Here is a 13018-nt window from a genome sequence, read left to right on the forward strand (position 1 = left end):
TATAAAACGATCTGAAACAACTGGTGTTTGTTGTTGCTGCTTATGCTTATTTGTCTAACGTAGTCAGCCCATGGCCGGGAAATTTAGCGCTATTATTTCCTTGCGCGACAATTAGCGCTAGAATACTTTGGCAACAGCCTTGAGCACCTTGCGATTGAGCTCTGTTCCGCTACCAATTTTGATAAGTGATAAGTGACGGAGGGCGTGGGTACCATCCCTCTACCATGAAACCACCAATTTTGTTGGAGATCACCCCCCTGGGGGAAGGGTCCGATGTCTCTCACCTCTCTCCCCTTCCTGCAAACCATACGAGAGTAAATATTCGGCTCGCCGCATATTTAGAGTGCCGCCGTTCCGAACCTACACTATAGATTTACAAACATCCATGCCTTCTCCGGGATTTGAACCCGGGCCCTTCGGCACGGCAGACGGCGACGCTAACCACTATACCGGCATGAAGCAATTGGAGGTAGTATGATGCATACTATGCGTTTAATGACGCTTTCTGTCTGTTTGTATCTTGTTTATGGCAAAGAGCTCAAGGGCTATCTGCCTTAGAAGAGGGATACCTTTGTGGAAGATTTTCTAAGGGAAACTAGCTCATATACACGTTACACATGGTTAAACACGCAGCCAGCCGGTTCACAGGAATTCGTAGCTCGGACCGAACTACCAGTGTTCAGCAACTTTACCGCTCGGTCTTTGGTGGGAGGGGGCGAGATGAAGCATGAAAAATTCCAGGGAGATTAGACAATATTTTTTTCAAATTATCTAGTTTTGAATGATTCCAGTATTATAGTTAGCTAACGAAAATAATATGAACCAGTAAAAAAACCTTTCAAGAAGGACAACACCTTAGATGACAAGTACAGTCAATTTTGAAGTTCATTCCAATTTTCGCTTTTTTATTTCAACCTCCTTAAAACTAAATCCAGAAATGGTTGTGATAAAACTAAATCCAGAAATGGTTGTGATTTCTGGATTTCCTGACTAAATCCAGAAATGGTTGTGATAAAACAGAAACATGTCATAGGAAAGCATTTCAATTTAATGCCGTCTTCGAGTATTGAAAAGTTCCTCTTATCGTGATTGAATTAGAAACTTTTATATATGTATAAATAAATGAGCGCGCAGTTTACGTCAGTTGTTCTTTGGTTTACGTCTTATCAGAAAGAAATATACTAATTAACACATAGAATAAAAAGTTATGTCTTATCATAAAGAAATTTACTAATTAATGCGAAAAGTCTATGCCTCTAAAACATTTCTAAATGGAAATTTCCGTTGTTAATATATATTTACTTTTTGTGTTTCTTGAAATCTAAAGCTTGTCCGACGATCTTAAAAAAAAAAAAAAAAAAAAAAAAAAAAAAACTAAAAGAGAGAAGAAAGAAAGCAAATTGAAGATAAGTAAGAAAATTGATGAATGAACACAAATATTGTGCTTAGTAACAAATTAACCCTTTCCAGCACGCTAATTGATAATAAGTTGGAATTTTGATTAAAAAAAAGGTAGGCAGTCTAATTAGGCCTAGAGGAGTACACAAGTAAAATTTTGTGAAGATAGCACTTATCGTTTTAATTCTGCGGGTGTGCACAAATTGGCCCACTGATTGAATAGAACTTCGAAAAGAGTGCTGAAACGATCATTGTTGTCAATGAACTGACCGATGAGATGCGGAGAAACAAAGAATACAGACTCTCAGTTGTCCTGGATTATGGGTGAGCCCTGTCTGGACACACCTAGGGTTCGCCGTTTGATTTTAGGCAAGATTTCAAGGTAAAAATTTGAAACCGATATAGAATAAGGAGATTAGCATACATTAAAAAATAACATAGAAATTTCTTTTCAAAAAGCTCCTTTTATACCCTAAAAATTCTGGAAGATTTCTTTGAAAAATGAGGGTCTTTAAAAACTAAACATGGCTAAAATATATGGACTTGTTTGTGTTGAGCTGCCATCTACTATAAATAAAGAAAGTTCAGAGTAACCTATAGTAACTTATAAATCCTTTTTATCCAATGTTTCTGTGCGTGCAGAAGGAAATTTTTAGATGTGTCCAGACCGGAAACAGTGTGCCGCAAAGGGTTATAAGTTCACCATTTGAAACACCAGTAATTCATAGAGAACACACTTTATTAATATTCACTTGTTGAGAACTCTTAGATGCTTAGTTAAAATAAAAATGTTTCGTTTATTCGTTTTAAATTGCAAATCCTGCCGCCCAACCAGATAGTGGTTAGTGATGCTACTGCCGTAGGTAGTGGTGCGTGAAACTCTCTAAATATAGCATAATAGAAACATTATATTTTAGTAGCCGACCAGACGGTATGATGGATAGGTGAGCCTACACGGAAGAGCCCGGGTTTGAATCACGGAGAAGGCATGGATGTTTGTAAATGTAGTCTCTGCGGCATTGGTTCTCTCTAAATATGGGTCGAGCCGAACGTCCTCTCGAGAGGTGGAAGGTAAATAGAGGGGTGGGAGAGCCTCGGACCCGTCTTCCAGGAGTACTCTCCATCAAAACTAGGGGGCGGAACCTAGCAATTTCGTACAGTCACCTGTATGGTGGTCAAGGCAGTTGGCAACGACAGGCGCAATCTTGCACTCTTTGCCACGATGAATTTAATGGACTTGTACTGATTTACTGTCAGACAAGTGAGTTAATCATAACAACAACACACCAGATTGCAAATCCAACTTCTAATTTCAAAATTTTCAACGGACTACTTAGTCTGCTATTGACACACTCAGCGTACATGATTTAATTTTTAACAATTCATTGTTAGACAATCGTCATGATTAAATTCGCTGCTATTTTTCTTATTCGTGTATTATAAATTATTGTTTCTTTTCAGGAGATGTTGATGCTTTCTCTGTTATTGGTGCTTCCCTTGGGTTACTTCAGCCTAACCAGCGCCGTCAGTGCCGGTAAGTTACATTTTGGAGATCTTGGAGATTTTTGCAGTACAAGATATCCAGGAGCATTTTTATAGCAAAGCTACAATATTGAAAAATTTGTTGAAGTCTCAGTTAATAAGAGCTTCTTTATAAATGCAGATGTGCAACCTTGAGTGGGTCACCCTAGACTGGGTCACCCTTGAGTGGGTCATCCTTGAGTGATGTGCACCCTTGATGACCCTTGAGTGGGCCAAAGTTTTACTTAATGAATTGTCTTACATTAATTAATCTGAGAATAATCTGAAAATCTTTTTTTACGTCTGAGAATTTCACAGGAAATTCACATGACTTGGTTAAAGAGATCTGGTTATCAAGCTATATATGCGCGATTTAATCTTAACATAATTTTCATCCGTGAACATTTCATTCATCATTGCGGATGGACGTTATTATTTATTAGCTCAAAATCTTTTCCCAGTAGCTCCAAATAACAATCTTAGAAATTGCAGAAAGGTAGCTTGTACATTCGGTATCTACCTACCGAACTCATAAAATGAGGTTCTATAGCCTATAAAAGTTTTATAGAACTCTGACTACGTTGAAGAAAAGTGATGCATCAGTTCTTTGCAGCAGTATTACGAGATTTGTTCTAATTTTTATCTCATTATCCGCTTTAAGATCCTATCCCGCAGACATTAATTTTTATCTCATTAACCGCTTTAAGATCCTATCCCCCACCCACTAATTTCTATTTCAGTAACCGCTTTAAGGTCCTATCCCGCAGCCATTAATTTTTATCCCATTAACCATTAATTTTTATCTCAGTAACCGCTTTAAGATCCTATCCCGTAGCCATTAATTTTTATCTCATTAACCATTAATTTTCATCTTATTAACCGCTTCAAGATCTTATTCCGCAACCATTAATTTTTATCTCATTCACCGCTTTAAGATCCTATCCCGCACCCATTCATTTTTACCTCATTAACCATTAATTTGTCATCTGATTAACCGCTTTAAGATCCTTTCCCGCACCCATTAATTTTTATCTCATTAACCGCTTTAAGGTCCTATCACGCAACCATTCATTTTTATCTCATTAACCATTAATTTTTATCTCATTAACCGCTTTAAGATCCTATCCCGCAAACATCAATTTTTATCTCCTTAACCATTAACTTTTATCTCATTAACTATTAATTTTTATCTCATTAACCGCTTTAAAATCCTATCCCGCATCCCATTTCCAAAAATATTCGTAGCTATCTGCGAGTTGCGAGTTTAACTGGATTCTCCTTTAAGTATGTGCCAAATGAAAGACACAGCAGACGTTCTTTCTTAACCCTTTCGCCGTCCTCTCCTGTCCGCGAAAATTCCCCCCCAGCGGCCGTCTGTTTTTCGTAGCGTGTAATGTTGTTTTCTCTGTACATCATAACTTTCCATACATGACTTTCGTAGTGGATGAATGTCAATGAATATTAAGTAAAATTATAAGGAAATAAAGCATAATGGAAAAATGATAATATCTCAGATTATTTCTAACAGCAGGATAATTTGATAACATCTGATCCAGGCGGTCCACTCTTCCCATTTTGTTGCTGTAATCTTTTACAATTATTGTTTTTTTTTTTTTTTTTTTTTTTTTTTTTACAGTTCATTCCCGCGTTCCAACATCAATCATCGAGTTATTATGGACTCTACTCATCAAACGTAAATCCCTCTTGCCCTTCCAATTCACAACCTCATTTTTTCTCTTTTTCTGTTGAGTAGGCGGTGAAGCCATCTCTCACTGTCTTGTATCTTATGTAAAATGGCGCGAATGTTCATAACACTCGAGGCAAAATCAATTAGAAATCGAATGCCTGATTAGTGCTACCCTCTAGGAGGTATTAATACAAACAAAAATAAAAACTCAAACGAGTAAACATTTAGAAAGCGTTTTAAACGTTTAAAAGTTTTAAAATGTAGAAGAATGCTTGTAGCGCGTTACGGCCGCCCTTGCGGAAGTTTCACTTGAACGCGGTAGACGCGTTACGGACGACGAAGATGTTAATTTAAAAATACGTTTTTTGAGTTCACGTTTTCCTTTATTTATTTTTCAAGAGCGAATACGATATGCATTCTTAGTAGGGGGTCAATTTTGCTCAGTTTTTAAATATCATAGCCCACAGCTTTCAGTATGATCTTTCAATAATGTCCTCCAAGTGCCATTGAAGATTCTGTAATTCTCTTGCTCCCAGGTTTTGTTAATAAGAGCTAAGCAATGAACACTATAAAGTGGTGTATCACGAAGTTTCTGAGTACTATAGCATTGAGTACTATAGTTTATAGGGGCTATAGCATGGAGTACCTCAAAATACCCTTGAAAAATATTTTTGCCGGCTTGTGGGTTCGTAACTCAAGACGTCTGTCGTCAACCAAGTTTCAACTTTACTATGCTTCATAATTCCTTGCTGCGTTTCAGTGACTACAGGGATGGTAATAGAATGGTTGCAATTTAAACGAAAAATATCCAGAAGTTATAACTATTAATTTTGTAATTTTTACAGGGTAATAATTATTCTTTAAACAATCAAAATTTGTGTATGAAGTGAATATTAAGAGACCTAATAAGGATAGAATTTCTCTGAATTTCTTGAAGGAAAAAAAAAATCAACAGTATTTTTCGGAGACATTGCTTGTAACGACGAAGAGTAAACAAATATAGATAACATACTTGTCGACAACATTTGGTAAAATCTCTATATGAAGAGTTTCAAAAGCATTATATGTATTTACTATTTTGAGATACTCAATTGACTTCTTGACTTGACATCTTATGATAGATATCGTAATTAATATTGGCCAAAGAGAAAAAATCAAGCGACACCTTCATGAATCTACCTTTTGGGTATATTAATATTTTTCATTATTTCAAATTGTTTAGTTCATACCCTAGTACTAAATTAAAAAATATGCCTCGTAATAAATACATAATGACATATGCCCTTATAGCAATAATTCATCACAGTGGTTAAATGTCTTAAATCGCTATATAATATGTCATCCTTAGTCAAACGTATAAAGGCGCCTACAGTTCAACATAAAAAAAACGTTTCTGAGACGTCACTACCGAGATCTCAGTGAAGATCTTTAAGGTGACGTCTAAGCACGTGCATGTTCAGTAGCAGTGAAGGTATTTTTTAGATAAGCTACAAACACGTTTTATAATTAAGCTACAAACGCAATATAAAAGAAATATTTCCTGTAAGATAAAAGTATAATGTAAAATATTAAAACGCTTTCATAGCTTATACTTTTAACAACTAATATGAAATGCATAACGTATTATTTCCATATTACGATGAATGATAAAAGCATAATAAATATACACCAAATACTAGAATAATAGATATTCAGATATTATCATCCAATAAATACTTAAATTTATACGTATAAGAGCTACGACTTCATTTCTAAAATTAGATGTGCCCGAAGCTTTACAGAAGGGCATCAAAATTATGGAACAGAAATAATCGAAAAAAATAGTAATAAATAAAGCAATAAAAATTAAATAATTAAAATAAGTTCCAGATAAAGGGAAAATAAAATAAGTGAATAAATAAGGAGTTAAATTAAAATAATTCATAGCAATTTGTGATGATACAATGAAAATATGGAAAGTGATTAATTTACTGATAACAAGCCCTAGTATTGAGAATTAAAAAATTAAAAAATGTTAAACGCTTTCTCAGACATTTTACTTGCAAACAAATAAAATGTCTTCTTTATTTCGAATTCTGATTCATTTAAATCTCCTCTGAACGGACAAACGAAATCAGCCTCTTTGAATGTTAAGGTAGCTCAAGGCTTTCTGGTAGAGCCATAAATACACTACTAGGCCATTAAAAGTGCAACATCATGAAGGAAAGCAAATACAAAAAGGTACTTGTTGTACGTAAATAGTATGGCATGAAGACAAAATGATTAAATTTGTAAGCAGTTTGGTAGTTTATAGGGGTGCAAAAGTAGTAGAAATAGCAAACACTTGGCACTTGGGAGATTAAAACGGCCCTTTCCGGGTCAGGCATGGAGTCGAACTGGAGTTGGATGACAGAAACGGGAAACTCATTCCTTAGTGCTTCAAGTATATGCTACACTTCAACAACCGTATCATCTGGAGAGGGGTCGCTGGTCAGTCTCTCAGCAACCCATGACCAGATGTTTTCAGTGGGTGACAGATCGGGAGATTGTGCAAGCCAGGACAGGAATCGAATAAACTGTGTATCGAGGAAGTTCAGAACACAGCGTGCAACATGTGGACTCACATTCTCTTGTTCGAAGATGATGTTTGGCAGGCCTCGAATATAGGGTACACCAACTGTACGTAAGATATTAGCAATATTTACCGATTTGCATTCAAATTACCATCGATCCGAACTAGAGAATTGCGTGTCGTGTACCCAACAGCTGCCCAAAACATCACACCAGGTACAGAGCTCCTATGTCGATATCGAATTCAAGAAGTTGACGTGCAGTATCCTGGGAGCATCCAGAGATGGACATGGCCATCAGAATCGCTCGCAGAACCGGGAACAGAACCGCTCGCAGAACCGGGAATCGTCTGGAAAGAAGACATAGTGCCATTCCTGTATCCAGCATTTTCATTCGGCGCAACAGAGTAGCCGTCTCTCCCTATGTTGCATTGTCAAGGAAACCCAAATTAATGGTCGGCGTGCTAATAGACCGCGCTGCTGCAAACTTCGACGCTCCGTGCGAGGGGATACTGGGCGTGTTTGGAGCACGCCCATTTCCTGCTTAATGGTTCGTGATGTGGTTGTACGGTTTTGCAGGGCTGACCCCGCGATTTGTCTGTCCTCTAAGGCGTTGTTCATGGGAGGGTGCTGAAATCCTACGAGCCGTTCAGTATGACCCTCAACAACCCATTGATTCCATACTCGCATAACACTGGTTGGATGTCGATGAATGCGACGAGCGATATCACGGAGCGATAATCCATACTCTCGATAGGCAACGATCCTGCTTCTATCGAATCCCGACACTTGCTGGTAAGAATTTAGTATTCTCATTCGAGGCAAAACACTATATCCTAAGTAACATTCGACCTTACAAAGCGCTTTCCCAATGAGAAATCCATTACACAACTTTTTTTACGCAGTGCTTCAGATGTCGTTTCTCACTCATGCGTCGTCTAAATGCGCTGAAATACTAATCATTTGCATATCCGAACCTTTGCTCGCTTTCGTACGATTTTGACGTTTGTCAGATCATTTCTGCCTGGTGCTGCAATTCTAATGGTCAGCAGTGTGTTTACCCTCCTCAAGAAATACCATTTTCATATGAGAAACATATTCTAAACTCCTTTCTCTCTGCACATTTTCCTGTTCTCGAAAACATTCAGCAGATAGTTCCACAGCCAATTTTTTTAATTATAAAAAATTTATATGCCACGATTTTGGCATTAAAATACTGTCTAGAGCCTTGTAAAGAGGCTGGTGGAAAGAAAGAAGGATGGGAGGCGTTTGGATCCATCCTCCCCTTGATTATCGTTCAAACTTAAGGTAGAGATTGATGAATTCCTAAACAATTACTTACAAAATGCCCAAGCCTAAGCAAGTGATATGTGCAATCCTTGCCTTTCTGGCGTAATGAATTTCGTGGTCTTTATCTGATGTTGCTGTATGACAAATAAGATAAGTGGCAACAATTTAAATTCTGCACCAATACCGGAATTTTCTGTCAGTATTGCGAAATAATTATACACCACCATCTTATTGGAGGCTCTGTAGCTCTTCAGCTGGAAAATTGTCGCTCAACAACCAAGGAGTGCCAGGGCTGGTTTCTGGCCTGATGTGAAAACTCTAATAACAAGAATGTACGAGTACAATTAACATATTAAAGGTACTACTATATTTCAGTATTATCACGTATGTTGTTGTTGAAATTCCTTTTCCTCGAAAACATTTGTTCTTATTACCTGAACTTATTAATAAATCCCAATAAATAGCTAAATAACAGCTACGACTTCATTTCTAAGTTAGATGTTCCGATACAAAATACCATCAGAAATATGGACTAGAAATAGACGAATAAAATAGTAATAAATAATTATTAGTAATAAACATCTGTCCTACTAAGGGCAACAAAAATGAAAACTATGTATCGAGCGAGGGACCAGGAGATTGGCTGCTTGATTTATGTATTCTTCTACAAGGTACTTTTAGAACGGTAATAAAAAGATGGCGATCAATAAAAAAAATCGTACATTCTTGCTTCTGTTCATTCAGACCAAACATAAAAAGGAACATTTCCGTCGAAAACAAAGTCAATCGATCAAAACGTACAAGGTATTTCAAATGATATTTAGCTAAATTCTTCTCTCAAGGTACTTCCTTTCGGAAAGAGTTTGGTTTGACCATTTTGATATATTACCTGAATTTTGCATTTCCGGCAAATACTAGAAGCATGAAAAAGAAACATTGAGGTAAGCTATTCGAAAGCATAAATATTGCATTAATCTCAAACCGTTCTTGTAAAATTTCTCTGTAAACATTTCACTTGCGAAGTAAGTGAAAAAGGAATTGTAAGAAAACGGTAGGTAACAAAACTGTACCACATTTCACGGTATAGCAACTATGTTAGTGAATAAAAATTTGGGAGTAATAATGAGTCGAAAATATTAAATGAAAGATAATTATAATATACTCGTACATATGTTACGGTGGAACACCGAAATCTGGAGAATGTCGTCTTTCACCGGTGAATGTCAACATTCACATAGTCTCTTGGTGTATGTCCGAAATATTTTCCAAATACTCTTATTTCTGACTTACACCGGTCAATGTCGACATTCACCATGTACTAATGGTGAATGTTGAACGTATAACAGTATTATATTTTCTTCTCCGTCATTCAGTCGCGAATAAACAGACTTGAGACTTGAAATAAGAACTTACGAGCATGAGAACCTAAAACACACAATACATTCAAAATGAGAAAGGAAAATAATAGAAGTTAAAAACTTACTTAATTATAAAGTACGTTCTAAATGAGAAAATAAAATAACATTAACTATAAATAAAGAACTTACTAAATTATGTGATTCAAATGTTATTTATTGCAACAACTTAAACTATTATGGCACTTTATGACCTCTCTTTTCGACTTTCACCAGAGCATATCTGTGATTGTCGACATACACCGGTGAGGGTCCGAATATACAAGAATGTAGTGAAATATTCGGTCTTTCACCGACGTATTTGGTGAATGTTGATATTCTCCGGTGAAAGTCGACATTCTCCAATTTCGGTCTTTCACGAACATATACATGAATTTTGACCTCGGTTTCAAAGCATAAATATTTTGTATTTCTTCATCTTGATGAATATAAGACAAGAGAAATAAATACAAGGAGTAATTAACAGACTTGTTACCCCAAAACGGACGTTAGTTCCCAATGGGATTTTGGTCTCGAGAGGCAGTAGAAAAGTCTGAATCACTTTTCAAATTTTTACCACCAAAATATAACCGCCATGTGTTATATTTAAAGAAATTAAATAATGAAGAACCTGCATGAATGTATGCATGTTTCTCGCAATGTGAAAAAACAACGCTATCTGTGTGAAAAAACAACGCTATCAAATTCTGAATAATATAGGCCTCCTTCCGAACATGGGTACATGTTTAAGAATTTTGCTCTACCCAATCATGCTTAAGAAGAAAGGTAATTAATTATAAACAAAATTGCAACCTTCAGATTCTGATCCCAATACTGATAGATGCAGTGATAATAAATGTTTGCAGATACCACAGATGATATTTTACAAGAATTAATTGTTTAAGGAGAAAGAAAATTTGATGCCGAATTAAGCACAATTACGTTTTAGTAAAATGAATAAATTTAGGTGTCGGCAACAAACATTTCTGTTTCTTTCTGCAATCAATAATTTTTTTTTTAAATACGTACTTTACCACATAAGTACTCAAATAACTGTTACCCTTATACGGATGACGCGTCCTGATCAGAATGTTTAGTGAAAGTGCTCCCGCTTTTGCTGTGAAAACAGTTAAACTCTTTCATAATGGAAACTATGGTAGAAAGTTTGGCTTTCCAGGATAAGGGACTTTTCTTGAATCCTTCTGTGTACAGTTGGCCGTCATATCACCGAGCAATAGACTTCGTGTTACGACAGGCAACTATTGCTCGATATTTTTATTTCTTCGATCTTAAGAAGCTGGTTTTATATGTTTGCTACTTCGTTCCAAAGTTTTGAAACTCTTTCCATAGCGTAGAGATTGTCTCTCTAAAATATTCATACATCTCATAATTTCCGTGATTGCCTACATTGCTCCTAAAATTCCGATGATTCAGCTCTTTACAGATTCTTTCAAATGATATTTCAGAGCTATAACAAACCATCTGGAGTCTAAACACGTTGAAATCAAGCGCTGTATTGCAGAACTTCATTCAAACATTCACGTTACGCAAAGCACTTAGAGTTCACTATTAGATGACGTAACTTCCTGATTTGCCTGGAAACGACTTTTCTAGATTACGTTTAGTTGTATAATGCTAATTAGGCCTGTCGTTTACATATTCTCTGCCAAGAGGGATTACATTGATTGGACATTTCACAGCATATCATTATGTCCGTGTAATGTAACATCTTCGAAGTTAAAAAACTAAGACAGATCTTTTACGATTTATTTAAAAACTTGGTACTACTTTGGTAGACGGTTGCACGGATATTTGGCGATTTACGTTGGCGCAATTTTTACAAACGTCAGTCATCTTGAAAAACGCTGTTTTTACGCATAGTATAGTATTCGAAACTTAAAAAAAAAAGAATAAACATCGATAAAAGTAATGGATTAATTTTTTGTTGAAAATGTCGTTTTTTAAGATGGCAGGCAAGTGTAAATAAATACATTTATTTACACTTGAGTATAAAATACTAAAGTAAGGTTATTATTACTTTCATATAGCAAAGAAGAGAATAAAAACACCGCTATAAAAACATTGTGCCAAAATTTAATTAGATTAAAATATTACTGAAATTGAATATCGAATTAAAAACCATCATACCAACATTTAAAAGAATTAGAATATTATTAAATTCAAATACTTTATATAGAATATAATTGACATTAAAACGTACGGACAATAATTATCTCAACAATTTTTGAAAATAGTGTATTAATTTTTTTAACAAAAATTGAAGTATACAATTATAAAATAAAAGAAAAATATGTACTTACATTTTTTGAGTCATTTAATCTGTTGTTTATTGATAAGTACCACACAAAAAATCGGAATCATAATTTAGATAACATCTTTGAAGGAATTCGAAGATATGAATTACATTTTAAAACGGCGCGAAATGCACAAATTGTCAGTAACCAATCAGGAAGCTGATTATAGCTCGTTAATGCACAAATATTCTTTAACCAATCAGAGAGCTTGTTATATCGCGCCTAGAATTAAAATTATTTAAAAATTCATACATAATAAAATCATTTTTTTAAAAAAATGCAAAATTAAATTGTATTTTAATATTTAACAGCCATAAATAATGTTTAAAACATTAGATTAAATTTATACATATTAAAACCAATTACTTTTAAAGTAAGGTTACGTCATTGATTACATCCTCCACAACATAAAATTTCATAAAATATGATAAAAAATAAAATTTTTATTTCAAATAAAAATGCAAAATTAAATTGATTTTTAATATTTAGAAGCCATAAGTAATATTTAAAACACGGAATTTATGCACAATAAAACAAACACATTATTTTTTAAATAAAATGACAACAAAGTATCGGTTACCATAAATAACTTATCCAGCAATGGGTTTACCATAAGTTGTTTACTCGCCAAAGGAAAATCGCCAAAATCCGTGCAACCGTCTACCAAAGTAGCACCAAAAACTTAACATGGGGTTTGTTGGATAATTAAAAAGTATCATTACAACATTATTTCAGAAGGGAAAAATAGCAGCTTTCCCGACGATTGAACACGTCTTACTCCCTTGACATTTCTCAGAAAACTGGGCACCTTTTTTACTCTTACAAGATATGTCAATGGACATCCGCCAAAGACAGGTATACTTA

At 35.2% G+C, this 13018-nt stretch overlaps 1 protein-coding gene across 1 annotated transcript in view; it reads left to right on the top strand.

Annotated features, from left to right (window-relative positions):
* The window catches only part of LOC118189558 (bone morphogenetic protein 1-like), a 1084318-nt gene that overhangs the window by 722883 nt on the left and 348417 nt on the right, over positions 1–13018 (top strand). Inside the window, exon 4 of the mRNA XM_085821451.1 lies at positions 2860–2932. Coding sequence (XP_085677577.1) covers positions 2860–2932 — 73 coding nt within the window. The remainder of the gene's footprint in view (positions 1–2859; positions 2933–13018) is intronic.

Source organism: Stegodyphus dumicola, chromosome 7, assembly GCF_044657685.1.
Source record: "Stegodyphus dumicola isolate Sdum_Otavi_A_Nest chromosome 7, ASM4465768v1".
Lineage (NCBI taxonomy): Eukaryota > Metazoa > Arthropoda > Arachnida > Araneae > Eresidae > Stegodyphus > Stegodyphus dumicola.